This window comes from Paramormyrops kingsleyae, chromosome 23, assembly GCF_048594095.1.
Source record: "Paramormyrops kingsleyae isolate MSU_618 chromosome 23, PKINGS_0.4, whole genome shotgun sequence".
NCBI classification, from domain to species: domain Eukaryota; kingdom Metazoa; phylum Chordata; class Actinopteri; order Osteoglossiformes; family Mormyridae; genus Paramormyrops; species Paramormyrops kingsleyae.
This window is the reverse complement of record NC_132819.1, coordinates 10,153,651-10,178,304: the sequence shown is the minus strand read 5'-3', so window position 1 is coordinate 10,178,304 and position 24,654 is coordinate 10,153,651. Positions and strand designations below refer to the sequence as shown.

The following is a 24,654-nucleotide window of genomic DNA, read 5'->3' as shown; positions in this document are numbered from 1 at the left end:
TTACTTTGGACCAAAATATCTGCTAAATATATACATGTGATGTGTACATGTTAACTCCCCTGGTTACTAGTACTAATCAAGTGATTAAGCTGTTTGATATACAATTAGATAACTAATACTGTAATACTGCTTCTCTAATTATTGCTACCCAATTCCTCAAACTGGGGAAATCCCACAAAAATACAGTGCCGGTCAATAGTTTGGACACACATATCCATAGAAAGGTTTATTTGTACTATTCTCTATGTTTTAGAATAAAGACATCAGATCTATGAAATAACATATATGGAATTATGCACTGACTCAGAAGGTTGCTGGTTCGAATCCCTGAGCCGGCAGAGTGATCCCACCACTGGGCCCTTGAGCAAAGCCCCTTAACCCCACAACTGTCCTGAAGAGTGTCCCATATATGCTGAGCCTCTGGTGAAACTCCCCCAAAACTACTGTGTTTAGGTCATGTGAGCAGGTCATGTGACACGACACTATCACTCTGCTTTGTAGGCGGAATGGCATGCCCAAACTTTTTACTGGTACTGTATTTTACTCTTCACTGACACAAAACAGTCCGCATCTATAACATAGTGACTGTGGATATTATAAGCAGATTTATCTTTCAAGCAATCTGAATAGAATTCTCTTTACAAGTAGATAAGGAAATCACCAAGCCTTCAGGCACAAGTACGAAGCGACTTGGTGAAGCATGGAAGCTTCGCCCACACCTGCCCGGAGTGCAACCGGACCCCCTGAGAATATAACGGGTTACAATTTTAAAGTAACACAAGCCAAGCGAATAGCATTAGCTACATGTGGAAAGTCTGGATATTTTACACACTCAACTGTAAATTCAGGGAGGTCCTACGAATATGATTTTCCATTGGAGTTTATTAAAGAGCTGTAATTTTCAAATCAGGCAAACAGCGACCCCTGCCTGTCAGAATGGTGTATGCATGAGATGTCAGAAGGAGTCCCTGTCACTTTGACAAAGGTTACATGACATAATAGCTACTTGGAAGGGGGATCCAATCATGGGCATCTAAAGCCAGATGTCATCTAAAAAGTGTCAGATGACACTTTTTCCAAGTGAATATCCTGATATCCTGGCCAGTTCAAATCCTCCCTCCTAGGTGGGGATCAACATATTAAAGCAGGGCCAGGCCACTTGTACAGTGACACAAGGGGCCGCTAAGGGCGGCATCTACTGAAGGGGGCCTGGGAATGAACCTCGCCTAGGGCGCCATCTACTGAAGGGGGCCTGGGAATGAACCTCGCCTAGGGCGCCATCTACTGAAGGGGGCCTGGGAATGAACCTCGCCTAGGGCGCCATCTACTGAAGGGGGCCTGGGAATGAACCTCGCCTAGGGCGCCATCTACTGAAGGGGGCCTGGGAATGTACCTCGCCTAGGGCGCCATCTACTGAAGGGGGCCTGGGAATGAACCTCGCCTAGGGCGCCATCTATTGAAGGGGGCCTGGGAATGAACCTCGCCTAGGGCGCCATCTACTGAAGGGGGCCTGGGAATGAACCTCGCCTAGGGCGCCATCTACTGAAGGGGGCCTGGGAATGAACCTCGCCTAGGGCGCCATCTACTGAAGGGGGCCTGGGAATGTACCTCACCTAGGGCGCCATCTACTGAAGGGGGCCTGGGAATGAACCTCGCCTAGGGCGCCATCTACTGAAGGGGGCCTGGGAATGAACCTCGCCTAGGGCGCCATCTACTGAAGGGGGCCTGGGAGTGAACCTCGCCTAGGGCGCCATCTACTGAAGGGGGCCTGGGAGTGAACCTTGCCTAGGGCACCATCTACTGAGTGCACTACATAGTGAGCCAGTCATTTTGTAGTGCTGTTCGAATTATCAACGGTAAATTTCATTACCTATATAGTGCACAACAAAATCATCACGAGGCACACCATTAGAAGGGTTAAGACACTCCATTGAGGTATTTCTGAATGCCCTGCTGGGATTTTCATGTACTACAGTGTCTGGGATTTACAGAGAATGACATTATAAGCAGGAATCAGAAAGAGGAAAATGACAGAAAGGCCACAAGGGTTAGAGCTGAGGACTGGAGTGATGCGCAGAGAGGCGTCTCCCAACGCAGAACCTGTCAGCCCAAGTCGGCTCCTACCTGCTGCTATATGGCAGAACTTAATAAAAGTGGCCAATCAGCGGATAAAGTGTGTTAGAGTTGATGCAATTTATGTGAAGTATACAGGCAAAAATATTAGATCTAAAATTGTGGAAAAAAAAAACAATTGATCTGTAACACTGGAAAATGCAAAATAAAAAGACACAGGTTCGCATGTGGAAAACAAGACTTATGTAAGTGGGGCAGTGGTCGTCTAAATAGCATTCACAGTTTGATATATACAATCCAACGAAATCAGGAAAAGCAAGCAAAGTGCCGACACTCAAAGACTTCCCTTGCATGAAAAGCAGAGTTTCCCTGCTTCTTATTCAAACATTTCTGGTCAAAATACAGCAGTTTTTAAACACATTGAATATTCACAATAAGTAAAACATCAGAAAACAATGAAAACAATTTAGACTAAAATGCTGATGCCGTATAACCTGTGACAATATGCTGCTCCTGGCACAGGATGTGTCCTTAATTATCATGGATCTGCGGCTTTGAAGGAAAGCCGGCCGGGTGAGGCATGCCAACGGGCCCCAGTTTAAACATGCACCCCGCCTTTTCCAAGGGACTGATCTGTGAAGTATCTGTGTGCTAAAAGGCGCCCCAGGCCTGCTGTGTCACGCTCCAATACGACGCCGTTTGGGGCTTTGCAGACTCATAGAAAGGTTAGCTGAATACAGCCAGTGCCACACCACTGTAACAATTAATGTCATGACAATAATGCGCATTTATAATACCTACACATCTCCGGCCTTCACAGAACATTTTACACACTACCCTGAGAACAATCTGTACATTGCAGAAGGTCATACTATCGGTAACTAACAAGTACCTGCTATTTGATTATGTTTCACTGGCATGTGTCCAAACATGGGTCAGAATGTATCCAGACTGTAAAACTTCCTGTAATATGATTGCCCAAAAGAGCAGTAGCAAATATGGAGTAAACAGCCCAGGGCTATACCTAAGTACAGGTCTGTCTGGACTGTGACTCCTACACCAACATTGCTGAAGAAATGAAACTGTCCCCACGTCCAATGTGGGATGGTACCGCATGGCCAGCTTCATCTTCCTGCTGATTGAAACGGTCTGGTAGGTTGGGTTGTGACACGGGAATTCTGCTTGATGAATTACTTTGGTGGAATGGGTCTTCCAAGCCATTGCGGGCACCAGAATTACCATTGGGCACATTTTCATCATCATCATCATCATCGGCATCCAGGTTCTACAGAGAACATGAAGAAAAACAGCTGCTCAGAAGGACCAAGAGAAAAGCAGCTGGAGTGAAGACGAGGACACATCGAAGACCTGCATCAGTCTGGACAGGCTTACCGTGACGGGCTCATGGGAGGTGTCAAAGTAATCCAGAGGCTGAGACTCAACTCCATGGCTCTTGTTCAGCTGTGGGCACAGAGATACACGTCAAAGGCAGGATTAGGAAGAGTGACCACTAAATGGTCAGGCCAGGAAAAAAGCATAACTCACCATCTCAGTGGAGCCACCTGTCCTGGTGGGGGGAGGAGGCTTATATTTGGGGGGGCCACTATTTGACAGGGAGGGTTGACGGTTAGTCTCTGTGCGTCACATTGGCGGAGCTTTCAAAAGAACCGAAGCGGCAGAAGCAGAGTGGGGACTTACTCTCCATTTTCAGAGCGGTTCCTCCTCCTGCAGTACAGCAGCAGCCCGGTGGCAATGAGAGCCGCCACAATAAGGATGCCGATGATGGCGCCGATGATGCTGCTGGTGGCACTGCTGCCCGGGGGAGGTTCAGCTAAGAAAACGGAAAAGCGGCCGTAAGTCACTTTACTCTAAAAAAGGCGTGTTCAGAGTTCCAAAAAAGTTTTTTTACAATCTGCCGAAAATGATACAAAAGTACTTTGCAAGGGATAAACTGAACTGTGAAGAGGATTATAACCTAAAAAACATCAACACTGAAGGAGACAGAGAATCTCAGGGTTACACTCAGTCACTGGCAGCCACCAGGTGGCGCTCTGGTGCAGCATTAAGCAGACCAGACTGGCTGAATGCGCGGGCATGTCTGACACAGGTTAAACGGCTGCAGTCAGAGTTTGCATGTGCCAGACATTAGACTGCAGTGTGCAGAGGTATTATTAACCTGTACACCAGCACTCGGTACGGCCAACATTGCCGGTGATCTTAAAATGCAAAAACCTGTGCAGCACATTTTCTCCCTCAGTGCACTCATTCCTAAGCAACTAACCTGTACTCTGCCTAAGCGCAGCCCGTTCCGGCTTGGGCCAAACTCCAGTCATTTCACACAATCCTTGGTTTTATTCTGCATGACATATTCATTATTCAGATTTCTGCTAACACTCTATTTGAGGCGCCTCTTAGTAACTCAGCTACTACTCCAGTACAAATCATGAGCAGATACTACTGCATTATTAGTGCCCCCTCAAGTAAAGTTAGATGTTTTGAACATCATGTCAAAAGATGAATAGATAAATTGTGTGTGTGGCTTCCAAGCCTCCTGAGTAAATATCTGTAAATACCATCACTTGTTTCTAAGGGTTGTCAACAAGCACAGCACAAATATATAATAAAAAAAAAAAAACACTTTGATTGCGGAAGTGCCGGCGTAGGCTTTTCAGTGAGGTGGGACTGTGAGGCCCAGGAAACAAGTGATCAGTGCTTCATCAGCGCAATACTGAGAGCGCTAAGCCCTCCCTCACCGCCCTACGCGTCCAGCTCTACACGTCCAGCCCTACACGCACTCAACAGAAGCTACTGCACTCTGCAAACACAGGCCAGAGAGACAGGGGACAACATCAAGGGCAGATTTTTAAAACGTAATATAACACAATATAAAATAACACAAAACAGCTCGATTATCTTTCCAATTTTGAGAGCAGGGTTCGACTCCATAGGCGTGGAGCTTGCATGTTTTCCCCGTGTCATCGTGGATATCGTCGTATCACAGGCGAGCACAGAGAGGCCCTTTCTGAATGTGAGCACTGTGGATGACAGAGGCTTTAGCACAGCACTGCAGTAATCAGACGGTCCTGCTCTGCGGCCCATCTCACATCCTCAGGCATCCATTCAGGAAGTAAACTGCCGCAGAACTCAAGAGGTGCTGATGTGGAATTTCAGCAGTAAGTCGTGCCCTCGGTCAGCTAAATGACCTATAGCCAGACCACCGTCTCAGGCTGCTGCCATGGCAACAGGACCGCACCCAGAAGGAGCTACCAAAACCGGCTGCAAACATCAATGTACAGCATCAGCTGTTCTAATAGAACCAGCACTTCACTTTCTCTTGTGCTCAGTCTTAAATTAAACCCCAGCCACACCCAAGCGCCCCCCCCCCTTCACAGCCCAGCCTTTCCGTTAGACATCCGCAAAACACATTAAGGATGGCAAAAGCCATTATCAGGAATTACAGAGCATTAACAGGAAGAGTACTCTCAGCATATGTGGAACAAAAAGAAAAATATTACGCTCACCGATGGACAATTCCAGAACATGTAAACTGTTATACAATTCACACTTAAAAACACCTGACAATGACTGCGAATTTTAATATCCTTTTCTCAAGGGACTTCTCTGAAACATCTCATCAACCAAACTCACGATTTTGCGTTTTGACAGGCAATCAGCCCTAACTAGTTTAGGAATGATCCATGTACCATATGGATGTGAAATACACCCTCAGTGTTTCTCACATACATTTACACACAGACACACACACAGCTGGGCACCTGGGGACCTCATTAAATGCTCATCAAGGGCCATTTAAACATGCAGGTCCTAGTAACGGAGAATAGACACAGATGTCAGTTGATATGACCCACTGATACTCAGACTGAAATCATCTGCTAGTGGGCAGGCGAGCTGCTAAGGTATGAGGATGAGATGCAGTGTGATTGAGTGCCGCACACAGTGGCTGTTTTGCAAGCAGCCCAGACACACAAGACAGACAGGACCAGACAAGTTTACTTCCTCATGGACACGATCCAGTGGTGAAACGCACACAAACCGGTCGGGCTACCAGGCACAGCAGGTTTTCCAAGACACACCAACTTTAGGAATGCACAAATATTTTTCTTCTTTTTAACAGGAAGCAGACAATAGTTTCAGTTGTAAAGAAATGACACATTCCTGACAAGAAAGCAGACACTGACGAAGCAGCTGTGGTTTGGTCGCATGGGCAGAGACAGTGAATGACCAGTAACTAACAAGCCACCTGCACCCCTCCGTCATTCTGGGATGCACTTGCGGTGCAGTGTCATCGCATACAAAATTAGGCATGAAATCCAGCCTACAAGGCCACAGTTAATGTTGCGCAGTGTGAAAGTGACACATGAAAAGTGGCCAGGAACTACAAAAGTTCCCACTGGAGAACTTGAAACCAGGAACCAGGTTCCTGAACTTCAGTGTGAAAGCACCTATGGTGACTCAGGCTCTGCAGCGAACAGGACATGAGCAGAACACAAACATCTGCACAAGTCTACAAAAGTGCACTTAACCTTAACTTTTAAAACAATTAAATCGCTCAAATGAGTGACTGAACATATAAGGACTGTCAAAGAACCAAAATAAAAACTGCAGGCTGTTTAGGACAGAGAGGAGATCTCCTCGCCAAACAGCACAGGACCGGCGTAGTGACCCCTGTCACACTCAGCCATCAGCGACTGGCCTGATGTGGATCTCCCTGTGTGAACAAGCCAAGAAGACGGACGCGCTGCGGACTCCGCACAGCCGCACCACGCACAGCAAAGTGCATGGCTGTGTTACACAGAGAATCAGCAGCATCCTGAAAGCCATTTCCTGGGGAGTGAATAGCTCATAGAATTTTCCTAGAACAAGTTAGACTGCCAGACCTAACAGTAAATCTGAATATTATCCTCACCCAAAATATATCTGGAATTTGCTTATTGGTAATAGGCTCATTTCCCTACAAGTGTTAAGAGGGAGGGAAGATCATGGCAAAACAGGTGAGGTTAGAGTTTCAGCTGCAAGAAACGCAGAAGAAAGAGCTGCACAGCTGCCCTTTCTGAAGCAATGGAAGAGGATAATATTTCCATGCCAAGAAGTTATATCCTTTTCAATAAATTATCATACAAAAGAAATTCTTCTGTATCAAAATGTATCAGAAGAGTAAAGCTGGTTGTTTAGGACTTTTCACAAAGTTAATGTTCTAAGTGAAGCAGTTGGGCTCAGGTTAGGCTGAACCACTTTAGGCACAAAAATTAACATTTTTAGATAAAATTAACTGAGTTATAAACAACTCAAACTGTATCTAGTGAAAACTCCTCTCTAAAGCTTACATATTCCATATGCATAAAGCTTATATATCCATTCTCCATATGGCATTCTCCAATGGTAGCACTGGGCAGGGCGACATGATGGACAAGGTGCCCCCCCCCCCACACACACACACACACACACACACACACACACACACACACACAGCTGGAGATCTGAGGCTATAGTGCCACCAGAAATGATAAAAATGACATTATACAAGTACAGCTGTAGACTGGCTGGTTTTCAGTCTGTCCACTCAGAAAATCCATTAGCTTCAGTATTCTGGACGTTCTTTCCATTTACTTTTGGTTGGTATCTGATTAAATATAATGTGAAACACTAAAGTCAATATTATATTTCATTAAAGTACATGATACATCTATCAAGACAATGCAAATTATTAATAATTATGCAAATAACTTCATATGAAGTATAAAAGTGTTTTTGGTGCCTTTGGAGAAGCTGCGTCATTACAGCTGCAGCTACTTAAAAATACATCAGTATCTACGTGACACTTTTAATAATGCTGCATGGAAAAAGCACATCAGGTAGGTGGGCAGCAATGCATTATGTTAGTCAAAGCGTCATGTAACAGGCAAGCGTGCGCTAAAGCATGGCGTGCAGCATCACAACAGGCAAGCGTGCGCTACAGCACGGCATGCAGCGTCATGTAACTCAAGCATGAGAAAGAATAGGGCAGGGAGTGTGTTCTTCTTGTAAGAACATCTGACTGCTGATAGATTTATCATCATCTCACAAGCCACATAAGGCAATGCGAGAAAGCCGAAATGGTCAGAGCAGGTACTGCATTTCAATGTAGGGAAACAAATCACGATGTCTAGCATCTCCGCGAAGTGCGTTTATGTACCTGCTAAGCAGGATTCTCGGCTAACTTTCTGCACTAAGAGTATCGTACCATTTATTTTGTGCCCACAACACATGAGAGATTTCAAACACTGTGATGAGAGAGACCATGAGGAGATATTTTACATGTCTGTTGCAGTTTTGAGCGGTTAGCTAATGGGAGATTGTGCAGATGATACCTCTAAACAGGCCAATGTCAAATGACATTATTAAAGTTCAAAATGAAACTACCCACATGGCACATTATGGTGAACACAGCTCTTACTGACGGGGCTGACATTGCTCACACTGAGCAGTCGGCATGTGTAGGTGTGCCTGTAGAGAGGAGACGGCTTTGTCATGTTGAAAGACCGACACACTTTAGATGGCTCACCTGTCACCAATGTGGTGACCCTGTCCTGTCCGGATCCCAGCTGGTTCTTCGCCTCACACGCAAAGGTGGTATTTATGCTCTCATCCACCTTCGGCACTGACAGCTTATTCCCAATAATTTGGGCTGTTTTTGGCATCTGGCCGGATGCACTGATTGGTAGAGGGAAGGTTAACAGAGGCGGTCAGTCTTAAGCAATGTGGGAAGCAGCACTGATCTGAGTTCAGCATTCTGGCCAGCAGCACCTTTTAAAGAAGGCTGGCCAGCTATCGAAGAGCTGAAACATCAGTGAACAAGCTGCCCAGTGCCTTTGATGCAAAATCACTTACACTGTCCACTCAAAGCTAGTCGGTGGTGGGTTTGCATTGGCCACGCAGGTCAGCTGAACATTGCTGCGACCCACATACCACTGACCATCATACCCAGAAATGGACACCGTGGGAGGGTCTGGGTGACAGAGAGAGAGAGAGAGGAGAAAAAAGAAAAGAAGAAGACAAGAGAAGAGGGAGCATCATCAGATGATCATCAGAACATCAGACTGTACCTATAATCCAAGTCACCTAAGAGTCCCCCAGTCAGCTAATCACAGCTTACACTGAACAGCCAGCTTCATTTTATAGATGTCGTCTGTCTTTTGGGCGCGGTGCTTGATAATGCAGGTGATGTCTTTGCCATTATCCGCAGCCTTGGGGATGAGCCGGAACTCGCTGACCACGGACACAGTCTTGTCGTTCTCCAGTTTGGTCGTGTTGCTCTGGTCGCCCGCAGCTGTTGTGTCCCAGAAGACCTGTCCTGCTGGCTGGCCCTTGGCGGACTCGCAGCGAGCCACCACCACTGCGTCTTTGCCCGCGAGCACGGGCAGCGTGGTGGCGTTGTTCTGGGGCTTGGCTGTGAGGGAGTGCAGAGAGACAGAAATGAAACCTGGACTTTGCAGCGAGCTTGTAGTGGACAGGAAAGAGGAAGAGATGCACAGCTGTGAGCGGGCATGAGCAGGGAAGGTGTAATGAGGAGAACAGCATCCATCTCCCAGCCCCATATCCAGCTCACGGACGGGGTGGGGCCCAGAGTCAGCCCCAGGCACCAGAGGACGAGGCTCAGGTGCACACTGGACAGGGTGCCTGTCAATCAGCAGGAACATCCACTCACACACTCCATGGGCGATTTAGACACACCAATTAGCCTAACTGTGTGTCTCTGGACTGCAGGAGGAAACCCACACATGAGAGGGAGAACATGCAAAGAACACACACACACAGCGGGGTCACGATTCGAACCCCAGGAGGTGCTGGGCAACAGCGCCACCCAGTGACCCATCACGCCATCGACACTGTAAGAATACTTAGAAATCCAGGCAAAACAAAAAGCAGCCACTAACCCAAGATAAAGACTGCGGATGAGGCTTGATCGGTCCCGCTGGGGTAGGTGGCATATTCGCAGGTATACGTGCCCGAGTCGCTCGTCTTGGCATCAGACACACTGATGGAGGGATTTTCCAAGGAAGGAGAAACAAAGCTGACTCTTCCTTTGAGAAATGAGTCGGGGTAATTCGACCCAAGTGAAGGATGAAAGACGGCGATGTTCTCTCTCCCTGCCGAAGACTCCCTAACCCAGGAAACCTGGGAAACAAGGCGGCTGGTGTTGATAAGGAAGGTGTCATGTGGACACCAGGCCGTGCACTAACACACACTTACCTCATGTGAACACAAGGCCGTGCACTAACACACACTTACCTGAGTTAGGCTTATGCCTTGCACCACCTCAAACTTGCAGCGCAACTGGAAGGTCTCACCAGGATTGGCCTGCACCTCCCTGTCCACCTTTACCCTCTGGGATGCCGCACCTGTGACACAGAGATACAGCCATGGGGGGGGCATCAAAGGGGACCCCAGCTTCCTGTCAGCTGACCCTGCCGAGCCTATAGAGACGGATCTAACGCACCGCGGAGGCAAAGACACACCTGTGAGAGGCACAAATTGGGTTTTCCAATGATGCTGGAAATCATCAGCTTTCGTCTTGTATAAAGAGCGCAGGTACAAAATCCAAAAAACCAAGTAAACACTACACTTCTGCATCAACAAGTTAATCATCTGCACTGAACCTGTTAGACCTGCACTTTAAAAGCAGCTATGGCTCTTCTTTTCACTTAAAGATATCTGTGCATTTTAACAGTTTATCCTGTTAGGGGTCAGCTTATCCTGGACAGGGGGGCACCCAGTTACCAGTCTTAGCTAATATACAGCATGTTAGACAGCAAGAAATAGGACATATTAATTAAGAATAATTGTTTTCCCATTATTGATTGAGGAAAAATACCAAAATGCTATAATAAACAAAGACCCACATTATTCAAATTATTCAATATTTATCAAATAATATTACTGCACTGATCCACTAAATTCATAATTTTAATAAGGCTCAGGATGTATAGAAGAGAAAAATTGAATATAACTTCTCTTTAAGTTTTGTAAGTCCTATTGACAGTGGCTGAAAATGGGCTGCCAGCTGGAATTCACATGCAGGTGTGCTGACAGGAGACAGACTGATAAACCAGTAAAGCTATGTGACAGTTCATTCATCCATCTTCCTTACCAGCTTGTCCAGTCTCAGGTTGTGGGGGGTCCAGAAGATACAGGTGCAAAGCAGAGAACAACTGATAATGAGGTACCATTAAGGGTACGCGACTGCATGGCTGATGAAGAGCATGTGTTATCTGAGATGTTTGATCTTCAGACAGTCCTTTGTAAGAATCAGCATCTGCACACTAACAGGCCTTTTTCACAATATTCCACTCTGGTGTATTCTCACAGCAATTTCAGCAGAAGGGCCTATGACACACAACGGCCCCACCGCTGTAATGTAGCCAAAGCCGGTGACACACAACAGCCCCACCGCTGTAATGTAGCCAAAGCCGGTGACACACAACAGCCCCACCGCTGTAATGTAGCCAAAGCCGGTGACACACAACAGCCCCACCGCTGTAATGTAGCCAAAGCCGGTGACACACAACAGCCCCACCGCTGTAATGCAGCCAAAGCCGGTGACACACAACAGCCCCACCGCTGTAATGCAGCCAAAGCCGGTGACACACAACAGCCCCACCGCTGTAATGCAGCCAAAGCCGGTGACACACAACAGCCCCACCGCTGTAATGTAGCCAAAGCCCGTGACACACAACAGCCCCACCGCTGTAATGTAGCCAAAGCCCGTGACACACAACGGCCCCACCGCTGTAATGTAGCTAAGGCCTGTGACACACAAAGACCCCACCGCTGTAATGTAGCCAAAGCCGGTGACACACAACAGCCCCACCGCTGTAATGTAGCTAAGGCCCGTGACACACAAAGACCCCACCGCTGTAATGCAGCCAAAGCCGGTGACACACAACAGCCCCACCGCTGTAATGCAGCCAAAGCCGGTGACACACAACAGCCCCACCGCTGTAATGCAGCCAAAGCCGGTGACACACAACAGCCCCACCGCTGTAATGCAGCCAAAGCCGGTGACACACAACAGCCCCACCGCTGTAATGCAGCCAAAGCCGGTGACACACAACAGCCCCACCGCTGTAATGCAGCCAAAGCCGGTGACACACAACAGCCCCACCGCTGTAATGTAGCCAAAGCCCGTGACACACAACGGCCCCACCGCTGTAATGTAGCTAAGGCCTGTGACACACAAAGACCCCACCGCTGTAATGTAGCCAAAGCCGGTGACACACAACAGCCCCACCGCTGTAATGTAGCTAAGGCCTGTGACACACAAAGACCCCACCGCTGTAATGTAGCTAAGGCCTGTGACACACAAAGACCCCACCGCTGTAATGTAGCCAAAGCCGGTGACACACAACAGCCCCACCGCTGTAATGTAGCTAAGGCCGTGACACACAACGGCCCCACCGCTGTAATGTAGCTAAGGCCGTGACACACAACGGCCCCACCGCTGTAATGTAGCTAAGGCCTGTGACACACAAAGGCCCTACCGCTGTAATGCAGGTAAGGCTTGTGACACACAAAGGCCCCAGTGCTGTAATGTAGCCAAGGCCTGTGACACAAAGGTCCTACCGCTGTAATGTAGCTAAGGCCTGTGACACACAAAGGCCCTACCGCTGTAATGTAGCTAAGGCCTGTGATACACAAAGGCCCAGTGCTGTAATGTAGCCAAGGCCTGTGACACAATGGTCCTACCGCTGTAATGTAGCTAAGGCCTGTGACACACAAAGGCCCTACCGCTGTAATGTAGCTAAGGCCTGTGACACACAAAGGCCCCAGTGCTGTAATGTAGCCAAGGCCTGTGACACAAAGGTCCTACCGCTGTAATGTAGCTAAGGCCTGTGACACACAAAGGCCCCAGTGCTGTAATGCAGCCAAGTCAAGTGACACACAAAGGCCCTACCGCTGTAATGTAGCTAAGGCCTGTGACACACAAAGGCCCCACCGCTGTAATGTAGCTAAGGCCTGTGACACACAAAGGCCCTACCGCTGTAATGCAGGTAAGGCTTGTGACACATAAAGACCCCATTGCTGTAATGTAGCTAAGGCCTGTGACACACAAAGGCCTCACCGCTGTAATGTAGCTAAGGCCTGTGACACAAAGGCCCCATTGCTGTACCAGAACAAAAGGCAGAGTCTGACTGGAGGGATGATGTGCCAAAGAAACACGCAGCCATTCATGTAAGAAAGGGCTAGTGTCCCTTTTCACCTGTGCATTATGACTGAGACACACCAAAGTGAGAATTAGAAACATTTAATACAAAGGCAGGGTGATACACAGGAGCCCCTTAACTACTCTGGGGGCCCTAGGCTGACATGGGGGGGGGGGGGGGAGAGACGGTGCTGGCAGTATAATTTGCCATTCAGGAGAGAGTATCACACTGGCAAATCAATCAGCCAGATTTAATGTTTAACTGTTCATTCATTCATCCATTATCTGCCACTTATTTGGGGACAGCAGTCTAAGCAGCGATTCCCAGACCTCCCTCTCACCAGCCACCTCCTCCAGGGGAATACAAAGGCGTTCCCAGACCAGCAGAGACATATAATCTCTCCAGTGTGTCCTGGGTCTGCCCTGGAGTCTCCTCCCGGTTGGACACACCTCCCCAGGGAGGCGTCCAGGAGGCATCCTACAAAGATGCCCGACCCACCTCAGCCGGCTCCTTTCGATGTGGAGCCTCATTACTTTGAGTCTGCATCACTGCCAACGCTGCACCGATCCGCCTGTTGATCCCCTGCTCCCTTCTTTCCTCACTCATAAGACTGTTAAATGTTCCATTTTTCTCAGCTGCGGTGGGGCCCCCATTTTGCCGGCCAGGGCCCCTGATTTTGCAGCCTGGAATACCCCATGCATTGCTCCACACCCAGTCATACTTGGCTTTATATGATCATAACTTTTCTGCGACAGGATGAATTGCATGTGACCCATGCATAGAGTGTCAATGTCAGAAAATTCGGAGCATTAGGGGGCAGTGTCCTCAAAGGCCCAGAGACGTGCCTATTTACCCCTCCTGGGGAGGAGATTCCAGCATGACAGTCAGGCAGCGGAGCTGCCAGGGCATCATGAATGTGACCGCGGGATAAGAATATGCTTTGGTTTAACACAATGGGTGAGTAACATTAATTACCCAGAGAACGCCCAAAGCTTAAGTGGCTTATTGCTTTTATCTGCTATATACAGTGTATAAAGGTGCATAAAGGGGAGTTGGTGGAGTGCTTCGGGCCAGCCGGCTGTCAGCAAGATGTCTTGCTGTGGGCGGTCCCCCCTCCGAACCTGCCCACGAGTGGCTCTGCAGAGCACAAGCGGCCGAACCTGCCCGCGAGCGGCTCCGCAGAGCACAAGCGGCCGAACCTGCCCGCGAGCGGCCCTGCAGTGCACACGTGAACGTGCTCTGCCCCGTCACAGGATCCAGCTGCCGGCGACTTCCTCTTCCTTTGCCTTGCTTAATCGCATAATAACATGGCTCTACTGAGGTTTTTTTGGTCAGTTTTTTTTTTAACCCTGTTACATAAACGAAACGAGAGCTCGACCAATTTTGGCCTTAGATTTTCTATGGATGTGTTCATGCACTCAACTCGTGACATGGTCTTTGCAGCAGTGGGCTCAGTGCGGTTTACATTTTAATGGAGACCTTAAGTCTTAACAGGACAATGTGGGATGATTCATTTGTATCGGTTTTTCTAGTTCCTGCCTTTTGTGGTTTGCGTTCTGTTTTGCTTTGCTTTTCTGCTTTGAGCCCTTGATTGTGTTTTATCAGTCTGCTGTTCCCCCAGTGTTAGATTCCGTTTCCTAGTTTGAGTTTCATGATTTAATTATTAGTATCACCTGTTGCCCGTTTTGCCAGCCCTTGTTAATTGTTCTCACCTGTCCTGCGTTATTCTTGTTAGCCCTCTATATTTAAGTTCCGGATCCTGCTCGATTCCGTGTGGAGCCATTGATGGTGATCTTGTTGACTGTGTTTTTGCTGACTATGTCCCCAGATGTTGGTTCCTCTGTTTATTTTTGATTCCCTGCCTGTTCTCTGTGTCACTAGTTTCCCTTTGTAGATTGCTTTGTTGTGTTAGTTACTTTGTAACGCTTTTTAGTTTTGACCCCTCGTGGTCTGTTTGTTTCGTAGTGTTCCCATTGTTTTGTGTCTTCATAAATAAACCCGTGTTCCTGTCGAGCCGCCAGTGGATCGTCCACCTCTTTCTGCCTGCATCATGCCCAGTGACAGACACAGAAACACACACACATACAGACACACACATCGTTAAAAGTACGCAGGCTCAATTCCTAACACTACCAATTAGGCAGGTTGCTGTGCGCTGCATTAAAGGATTATGGACTATTTGCTCTCAGACTGAGGTTGAGCGGCACTCAGTCAAACACCACGAGTCGGCTGGCCTGCAATCGCTGGATCTTAAAAGTGTTCAGGGCATCAATGTATGTAATAAAGGGACAAAACAGCAGACACAGCAAAATCCCCCCCCCCCCCCCCCAAGCATCATAACCTCCTGCAGGACTTAATGGGCTTGTGTCAGTGAGCCAGGCGTAGGGATGAGCATTAGCAGCATTCTGCCTAAAATCACACCAAATACATCCTCGTAACACGAACGTAGACAGAGTGCAAGTGACTGTACGAAGGGGGTCACACTCCAGCCTCCCGCCCACACCGATATTAAGACTGCAGGCGGACCTTTATTTCATATTATTTTGGATGAGATGGTGGTGAATTACAGTGCTGATAATTTCCAGTAAATGCAAATGGCTCAAATTCAGGTACCTGTGATGGCAAACCAGCTAACATTAAATGGGCCACAGGTAGCACTGAAACCTCTAGAGTGAGTGCGTTTTAAAAACTAAATTTTCAATGGATTTATATTTTGTGCCAACTAACCATAACTCAGGGCTCCATACTAACTTGTCCATACTGTACTAACTCAGGGCTCCATACTAACTTGTCCATACTGTACTAACTCAGGGCTCCATACTAACTTGTCCATACTGTACTAACTCAGGGCTCCATATTAACTTGTCCATACTGTACTAACTCAGGGCTCCATACTAACTTGTCCATACTGTACTAACTCAGGGCTCCATACTAACTTTTTCCACTAGTAGCCCCGATGCTCCTTACTGAACATTCTAGATGAATCAGAACATGCAACATTCTGATAAATGCTTTGGTAGCCTAATATGGGCCTACAATTTACAGAAATAACCATGTGATGTTTAAAAGTCACAAGGTACAGTAGTGTTTAAGAGAATGAAAAATTAAGTTAAAGGCTACTTTGCAAAACATAAACATCAAATCAAAGGTAAGCATAAGGTAAGTGGTCAGCCGCTATTCAATCAGGTCCTCTGTCGCTGCATAGATTATGCTGTTTTTGTGGTTTAGGAGCCTTTCATGAGCATTTTCCACTGAAATTCAGAAATCTAGTTCTGGGCTGTTTCAAAATGGGACTTTTGTAGCTCCCGGCCACTTTTTGTGTCGTTCTCCCACTGCACGACTAGAACTGGCACCACAAACATGGGATACGCAAAAAGCTCATTTCACTGGAAACCGCCGCGCCCCAGCAATGGAGTTATTTTGTTATAGTTAATTGTTATTTTTGCTCTGCTATTTGTCTGTATTCCACACACTTCCGCGTATCTTCCAGGCTGGCTGGGGGCATCTTCCAGTGCCCCCAGCCAGCAGTGCCCCCAAGGAACTGCAATCGGACCGAGCTCCAGCGGTGGGAATGGGCCCTTTGTCACCGAGACAGACACAGACAGACACAGACCGATTCTCACTCTTTTCGGGTGTTTCACATGATACACGACGATGAAAAAAAAAAAAAAAAAAAGAGTTAAATAGCAGTGTCTCTAAACATGGTCACAACTAAGTGCAACTAAATGGTGACAGTCTGGAACCCTGATAACTGCACTAAAATTGCACCTAAAATAAAGAAGCATCTGTATAAACACGAGGGTGGGAACAGATACATGGCGGGGGGCCTAGCAAAGGCTGCTGGGAGGGGAGCGGGACTCATGCATCCGCTTTAGTGCGCGGGATAGAATAACAAACGCTTATTACGATGCTAAATGAAGCAGCGCTTCTTTGCTCAGTAATGACACCATTAGTGGTCTAATGAGCTGGAAAAAAAAACATGCACTTACCACAACCAAGGCTGAGACCCACAGGGGGTTTCAGAGAAAAAGCTACATTTAACATTCTATTTACAACAGTAATGAAGGGAAGGTCCTTATGGTGTAGCACAACAAAAAGCATCCCGATTCTCTGTATATATAAATATTATACATAATATAAATAATTAGTATATATTGTGCAACACCTATGTGGTGCAGTACATTAGGCCAGCGATGGCGGGGGTTTGTGCTTTACAGGTAGGAAGGAAATAATTAGGATGTGGGATTGCAGTGCTAATCATCTATGCTTAATTGCTCTGTGCATTTAATTTACTCTAATTTGACCTCTTGATCCTGATTTTCTTGAGAGACTTCTGTTCGTGGCGATTTGACAGGCATTTTATTAACACGTAATTATTTGTATTCCTTTGTATCTTTTAGCCTCAAAGGAACTAATTAGCATTTCTCTGGTAAAAATTACATTGTATTGAGGTCACAATCAGTTTGCAAGCACCCATTTGGGATGCTGCCTCTAAAAGCAGCCCGACCAGAAGACACCTATGGATGTGTTTAAACTTTGCACCGGTGTCTCTCCTACATCGCCAGGCCACTACATACCTAAATAGCAGTTAGAATGTAACACTGGCATCTCGCACATGCACCACGCCCTCCAAGCTATGTTTCGTATCTGATTTTTTTTTCTCTGGTTTTCCTTTTGCGGTATCACTTCTGGATCCTTATGCATTACATATTTATGATATCCTTATCTTTCTTTTCTCTTTATTCTTTTACTGATAACACCACCTTCATTATGCCGGAGTTTCATTCCACTGCAGGTTACAGTCTGACCGTACACCTTGCATGTGACGAATTCTGGAACACTTGAGTCTGTTCCAGTCTCACCTCCGCCCACGGCCCGCCTCCTCCGCTACAGTGCCAGTGCCGCCTCTCACTCTGCTTCTCTGCTTTGGACCCTATTACACCATTGGCTGTATCCAGTCGCCTGATTTTCCCGTCTGGCTTGCCATACAGTCCCAGCACAATTCGTGCTAAGCACACAATGAGTAGCTAAGCAGAAAAACACCAGACGATGCTAATGCTAATGGATATACAGCACATAGTAATACAATAACACCACATTTCTATGATCAAATACATACAAATGGCCGTAATACAACAAATGGCATCCTCTGCAGTCATATCAATTTTTTTCTTTTTTTGTGGGGGGGGGGGGGGTTAGTACCAGCCTAAAAAAATCATTCGATCCATCATTTTAAATTATCCATGCACAGAATGCAGGTGCACGATACACATGATACAAGTGATACAGGTGCACAGTACCCGTGATACTGCTACATTTTAGATTACATTATATCATTTTATATTATATTATTACTGTAATTCTTTGTTACCATAAAGCTGCATGTCTATGTCACTTAGGATGTGTGGGAGGCTGCACAAGCACACAGAGATCATTATACATCACTGATTAATTCCACAGTATTACTGGCACAAATGCTTCTACAAACACATACTGGTGTGAGCGATTACGTTCTGTCAACTTCACCGCGACCACTAATAGTGAACATGACAGGTTTCGGAGTTGCTAAGAAATTACCTAAAATATTGTATTGCCAAAAGTAGTATACAGATTATACTTTGACACTTTTTTTTTCCCTGAGATTGCTGAATACTCTGTATACTTAAGCATTAATAATCTGCTATTACATGTATTAAGAGTCTCTAGAATACAGAAAAATGAAATCCAAAGTGTATAATGAGGGTAAGGGGCTGCACAGGCGATTAAAACATGGTATCTTAGCAACACTGAATGTGATGCAATTCAGGCTACATAAGGATGAAATGAAAAGAGGGGGGGGGGTGGGGGGGGGGGGTGCAAGCAGGCAGTGCTGCCAACCTATTGTTTGTTAGGGCTTTCCTGTTATTCTGGGGGGGGAGGCAGTGAAGGGAGCCCCCGCAGCCCGAGGGACATGCTATAGTGCACTACAGTACCTTGATCTTACTTTAATTATTTTTTAAATGCACAAGCTTATGGTATAATACCAATAATAATAATAAAAATATGTATCAACTGTTGTGTGCAACTGTCAAGCGAAACATTCTGGTTAATTATTATGTTGATCATTACGATCAATTGCTATGCTGAATCATTATCAGTTAAACTGTTGAGTTAAATCATAATTTAAAAATAATCATTAAAAATAAATAAATGGACACCATCAGTCAACTGGATTTCCAGATGCAGTCTTATAATTTTGTTAAGACAAGGCAGTCATAAGCCATTTAGCAGCAAGTCAGGACCGTGATTGGTGGATTCCTATATGGAGGCCACGATCAACCAAGCAGCAGACCCCTCTCTGGCCCCAGGATGTGGTTTTAGTGCAGAATGGGACATTTGGGCCTTTCCCATAACTTTTTTGGATTATGCAAATAAAAAGTGAATACGCAATTAAGCCACTCCCGGTTTCTGTCAGTTCGCATAATTAGGCTAATACTCCTTCAGAAACTCATCTTATAGGCTTTTAGTCCAATCTTGACATATGTGAACGTAAAATATGTTATAAACGTTTTTAATTACGCATTGTAAGCAATTTGGCCACCATCTAAACCCCGACTGAGAAATCACCATGCTCAGAGAATAGCAAAAGAGCAGTAACTCATGAACAAACTAGTGCAAGGTAACTTTTTTCCCCAGAGTAATTTACTCATACATCTGAACAGATCGTGTTGTCCCCCCCGCTTTTTTAAAGTGGGAGGGGTAATTGTTAACAAATATGCATTAGAAAAGATGGCAGCGATTCGGCAAAAGCCTCTTTGAAGGTAGTGCGAAATCGGTGAGGAACACCGAAATGAACACAGAATTGTTCTAAAACATGTTGCCTATAGGCCTATGTAAAATAATTTAACTGAATTATAAGTTTCGCATTCGCTATTAGAATGACACGTATTCCTGAAGGCGTATAAATACTAGGTATATCCGGATTTGTTTGTTTTTTAATTTCAATGCCCACTTCAGAATGAAAATGAAAGATACCCACGGAACTTCCGAGGGGATTGAAGGTATATTAAATGAGGACGCAATTTAATAAAAAGGAATTGTAAAACTATAAGACGTGGGAAAAGCGACTTTCAGGAATGTCACCTGCATATATCTGCTTGAAATTCCGTAGAAAACCACACCTTGAAGAAACATGGCGAAGAAACTCGGTACAGGTACAGGGACAGCGGGTAAGATCACGGGAAACATTTAGGCTAATGGGAACTCTCAAAAACGGCATCTGAATAATGTCATCTTCGTGGGAAAAAAACAATACGAGTACATTTATATAATGTCGTGTGATTCGTGTCGCACCATGAGGCCGGTTATTAGTAACGAAGTATAAAAGACACTGAAAAGCACAAACGAGTTAAATGGGAATCACACGGAAGAGGTGGAAGCCGTAAAATTCTTACCTTGAATTACTGCAAAAACAACCGTGAGGAGCCCGAGGGGTTTCATTGTAAAGTCGTGGAAGCGTCAGGAAGTGGTTTTACAATTCTGCCGAGACAAGGAACTCATAAAATCCCCAACAAAGCTAACGTGGTTAACTGTAAATTATAAGCTAGTAAAACGTTTTCTGCAGACCACCGTCGAAAAGTACATTACAGCTCTAACAGAGACTGGAAGCCAAGAATGTACTTTCACCTGTTCTTTTGCTCCTTCGAAGTCAGTGATCGCTTGAAATTGCCTATCGAAAATCAGATGGTATCAATGAGGTGCCGCTCCGAGACTAAACAGCTAGGAATGTTAGTGAAGGAGCAGGGCGGCTTGGTCATATGGCACTGCATTCAACGTCATCCGACAAAACTTGGGAAAGTTTCGACATCTCCGTGTAACTGGTCTGTTTCACTATCGGCACGTACGGATAGACTTGTATCGTGGAGCTTACTTCCTGAAAGCGGTACAGAACGCAAGGAATTCGGCTTCCTGCTTTTACTGAAGATCGTGGGATCATCTTCTCACATCGTTTCTAAGTGGCAAACACAGAGAACTGAGACCGATCATGTTTAAAGACTACTGATTACGGCTACATGACCAGTTTACTTGCCAAATATACTCTAAATGCTCGCATGTTTGCTCGTGTCTTGCTGCTTATCAGATCGTGAATTAAATTGAATTGAATAGAAAATTAAATGGATAGGCATACTTTATATTCCTGACCTCAATGCACACATTCATTACATTTAGTCATGTATCTAACGCTTGACGGTAGCAAATCACGTGTGCTCCCTCGTATGCGAATATATAAAAAATAATCATCTATTTCCTAAGAAGAATTGCAGACATTGGGCACTGTCTGCCGTTAAGGGAAGTTTAAAAAAGAATCCACACTAAAGTTACATCGGGACTAAATGTGCCTTGAGTCTAAATTTAACACCATTCTAGCTGAACAAATCACCTCTTAAGACTTCTGAATTCAAATTACTATTATTGAGTTCTAAGGCTGTCAGGAGATCTGCTCTGCCGTTTCTTACAGAGGTTCTTGTTGCTTATGAATCTCCACAATTGCTATGTTCACAGGGAGCAGGCAATCTGTTCGACATTCAGATTCCTCCAAAGAAGGCAGGTTAGACCTCCTCAGATGTGCAACAACCTATGAGAAGTTATCTGGTTTCATTGGCATCTTGGACAACACCTGCATCCACCCCTTTCATTATGGCCAGTCTTTGGAGTTGGATGCATTTTCGGTTAGAGTAATGAGAGGTATATCAACTCATGTTCTTAATGCTCTTTAAACCTGCATAATTAGATCCTGTTTCTCTTTTTCCATCCCAATGAATAAAGAGGAAGTTTTAAATGCTTATTAAAACTGTCTACGAACTCTTGTGCCATACTGTGTGAGATAAAGATAGTATTTGCGCTGAGTGTATGAAGGAAGTTCTGGGACTATGGAAATCAGGCTGCATTAACTCATGCAAGGAGAATGCAGCCTCTGTTGTGTAAGCATGTTTGTGTGCAGCAGAGTGGGTGACTGTGGGATAAATGTGTCTGTGTGTTTGGTCGTGTTTGTGTGTGTGTGTGTTTGGTCGTGATTGTGTGCGTGTGTGTTTGGTCGTGTTTGTGTGTGTATGTGTGTTTGGTCGTGTTTGTGTGTGTGTGTGTTTGGTCGTTTTTGTGTGTGTGTGTGTGTGTGTGTTTGGTCGTGTTTGTGTGTATGTGTGTTTGGTCGTGTTTGTGTGTGTATGTGTGTTTGGTCGTGTTTGTGTGTATGTGTGTTTGGTCGTGTTTGTGTGTGTATGTGTGTTTGGTCGTGTTTGTGTGTGTATGTGTGTTTGGTCGTGTTTGTGTGTGTGTGTGTGTTTGGTCATGTTTGTGTGTATGGGTGTTTGGTCGTGTATGTGTGTTTGGTCGTGTTTGTGTGTGTATGTGTGTTTGGTCGTGTTTGTGTGTGTATGTGTGTTTGGTTGTGTGTGTGTGTGTGTTTGGTCGTGTTTGTGTGTGCGTGTGTGTTTGTGTGTGTTTGGTCGTGTGTGTGTGTGTGCGTGTATGTATGTGTGTGCGTGTATCCCTGTGAGAGGTCTTGGTACAAAGAAAGTGTAAGATTTTTCCTGGGCAACCTATATAAATATTTTCATGTGTTGTGTAAATGTATGTTTTTTATAATGAATTTGATGGCGAGTGATCGATGCGGGTTCCTTCTATTGCAGTCATTCATTGCTCTGCCTGAGCTATATTCTGCTCAGAGTGAGGCTCAGAAAATGCTGCCCAGTCCAGATGGCAGCATGAACAGAAAGCCAACAAACTGTGGGATTAGTTGATATTTTCACTTCTCCTCTGCATTGCTGTTTAATCAATCTGCTCGCTGCCTTTTCGCCATAAATGACTGTAGAAAGCACCCACATTCACATTGTCAGACGCGTGAATCTGCCCTCCTCGCAGGAAGGTTCTCTTAAATTTTTTACGTATTTATAAATAAATACGAGTTTATAGATGTGTCACTTTATAGTTTACCTCCTGTAGTGAAGGAATTTAATGCTATATATGGAAACAATGTCTGTTATGAAACCAACCAGTTCAAAACACCATAATGTCCTTACATTTTTATTTGAACCAGCACTGCAGAGGACACCAAGGAACGGGAATCTAGTCACCCTGAACGGCATTATTTTCCTGCCTGCTGTAATTCCTGTTCCCTCTTAATTAAAATAGAAAATATTTCAAAATATAATATATTTTTGAAAACCTACAGAGGTCTGCTAAGTGGATGTTTCAGAAGCGCCTCCTTATGCTCCTGCTTAAGCCAGTTGGCAATATTTCAGTGTAAGGAGGAAGATGGACTGTCTGAGGGGAGTTTGCAGCGGCCGGAGATGTGAAAGGCTGTGATGTGGCATCAATCCTTACACTTGCTGACCCTCAACATTAGAGGGCGCTCTCACTCAGCAGGCTGCAATACTAGCAGAATGCTGCCCATTGATTTCACTCAATTGACTGAAACAACAAATTGATCTGATGCCTTCTTGTGCCGTATAATGGAGTCCAAATGATGGCGTGCTCTCTGCTGCCAGCTGCTCTGTAAGTCTGAGTAAGGCCTTTGCTTGCCTGGAACGCTCATTCAAATCAGCTCATGTTTTTAAATGTGCAGTAAGCGAGGAAATTCTGGTCAATCGGAAACCATGCTCAATAGCACAATGGCAAGGATTCAAACCTACATTCCTCTAGACCAGTGCTTCTCAAACTGGTCCTTGGGAACCTCCACACAGTCGATATTTTTGCTCAAAAACATGAACTGTATGGTAGGGAACTGGGAAGGAGCAAAAATGTCGACCATCTGGGGTCTCTGAGGATCAGCTTGACAAATCAAGACGCCAACTGCTCCTGGCCTCACTGTCACCAAATACATACACAAGGGAGGGACAGACCTTTTTGACAGCTCAGTCTCTGAATGTGAAACCTCACCATGAGGACAGAGACCATCTGCCAGTGCACTCAGCCACATGTCCTAGATCGTGTGTACTTCAGTACCCTGATGCTCTCAAAGCTGAACGTCTTCCTGCACTGAATATAGTCCTGGATGCACTGGCTTTTGATGTGTTCATCTGCAGAGGGTGTTCTCTGTGTGTTTGGGTGAATGGAGGGTAGCAGACAGAAACAACACTGCCACCTGCAGGGAAAACCAGTGAACTCACTGGGAGGTAAACAGATTTCAAACTTGGGATGTTTTATTTTGTCACACACTGATGTTAATCCTCATTGGAAGTCTTTTAAGGATTCCTACCACCCACTACATTTCCTAACGCTACATACAGCCATCAGGTGACTCAGCAGTCAGCTCTGCGAGGTGACGCTTCTGCGGATGGACACTCATTTGTCCTGTCCTGCGTGTGAGGAGTGTGTGTTCTACTGGCAGTCTTCGGGTTTC

General features: G+C 45.7%; 1 protein-coding gene and 1 long non-coding RNA gene across 2 annotated transcripts; one reads left to right on the top strand and one right to left on the bottom strand.

Annotated features, from left to right (window-relative positions):
* Positions 1–864: 864 nt before the first annotated feature.
* Positions 865–21,262, bottom strand: LOC111839734 (nectin-2-like). The gene is made up of 11 exons (XM_072705588.1): positions 20,940–21,262; positions 20,708–20,792; positions 10,363–10,472; positions 10,008–10,248; positions 9,227–9,520; positions 8,962–9,079; positions 8,636–8,784; positions 3,772–3,904; positions 3,619–3,676; positions 3,466–3,534; positions 865–3,358 (listed from the first exon to the last, which is right to left on the bottom strand). Exons 2-11 carry the CDS (start codon positions 20,751–20,753, stop codon positions 3,128–3,130), a joined length of 1,449 nt encoding a protein of 482 aa, XP_072561689.1. The 5' UTR covers positions 20,754–20,792; positions 20,940–21,262; the 3' UTR covers positions 865–3,127.
* Positions 20,054–22,021, top strand: LOC111839758 (uncharacterized). The gene is made up of 3 exons (XR_002837179.2): positions 20,054–20,314; positions 20,425–20,482; positions 21,816–22,021. It is a non-coding gene; the product is annotated as an uncharacterized lncRNA (long non-coding RNA).
* The last annotated feature ends 2,633 nt before the right edge of the window (positions 22,022–24,654 follow it).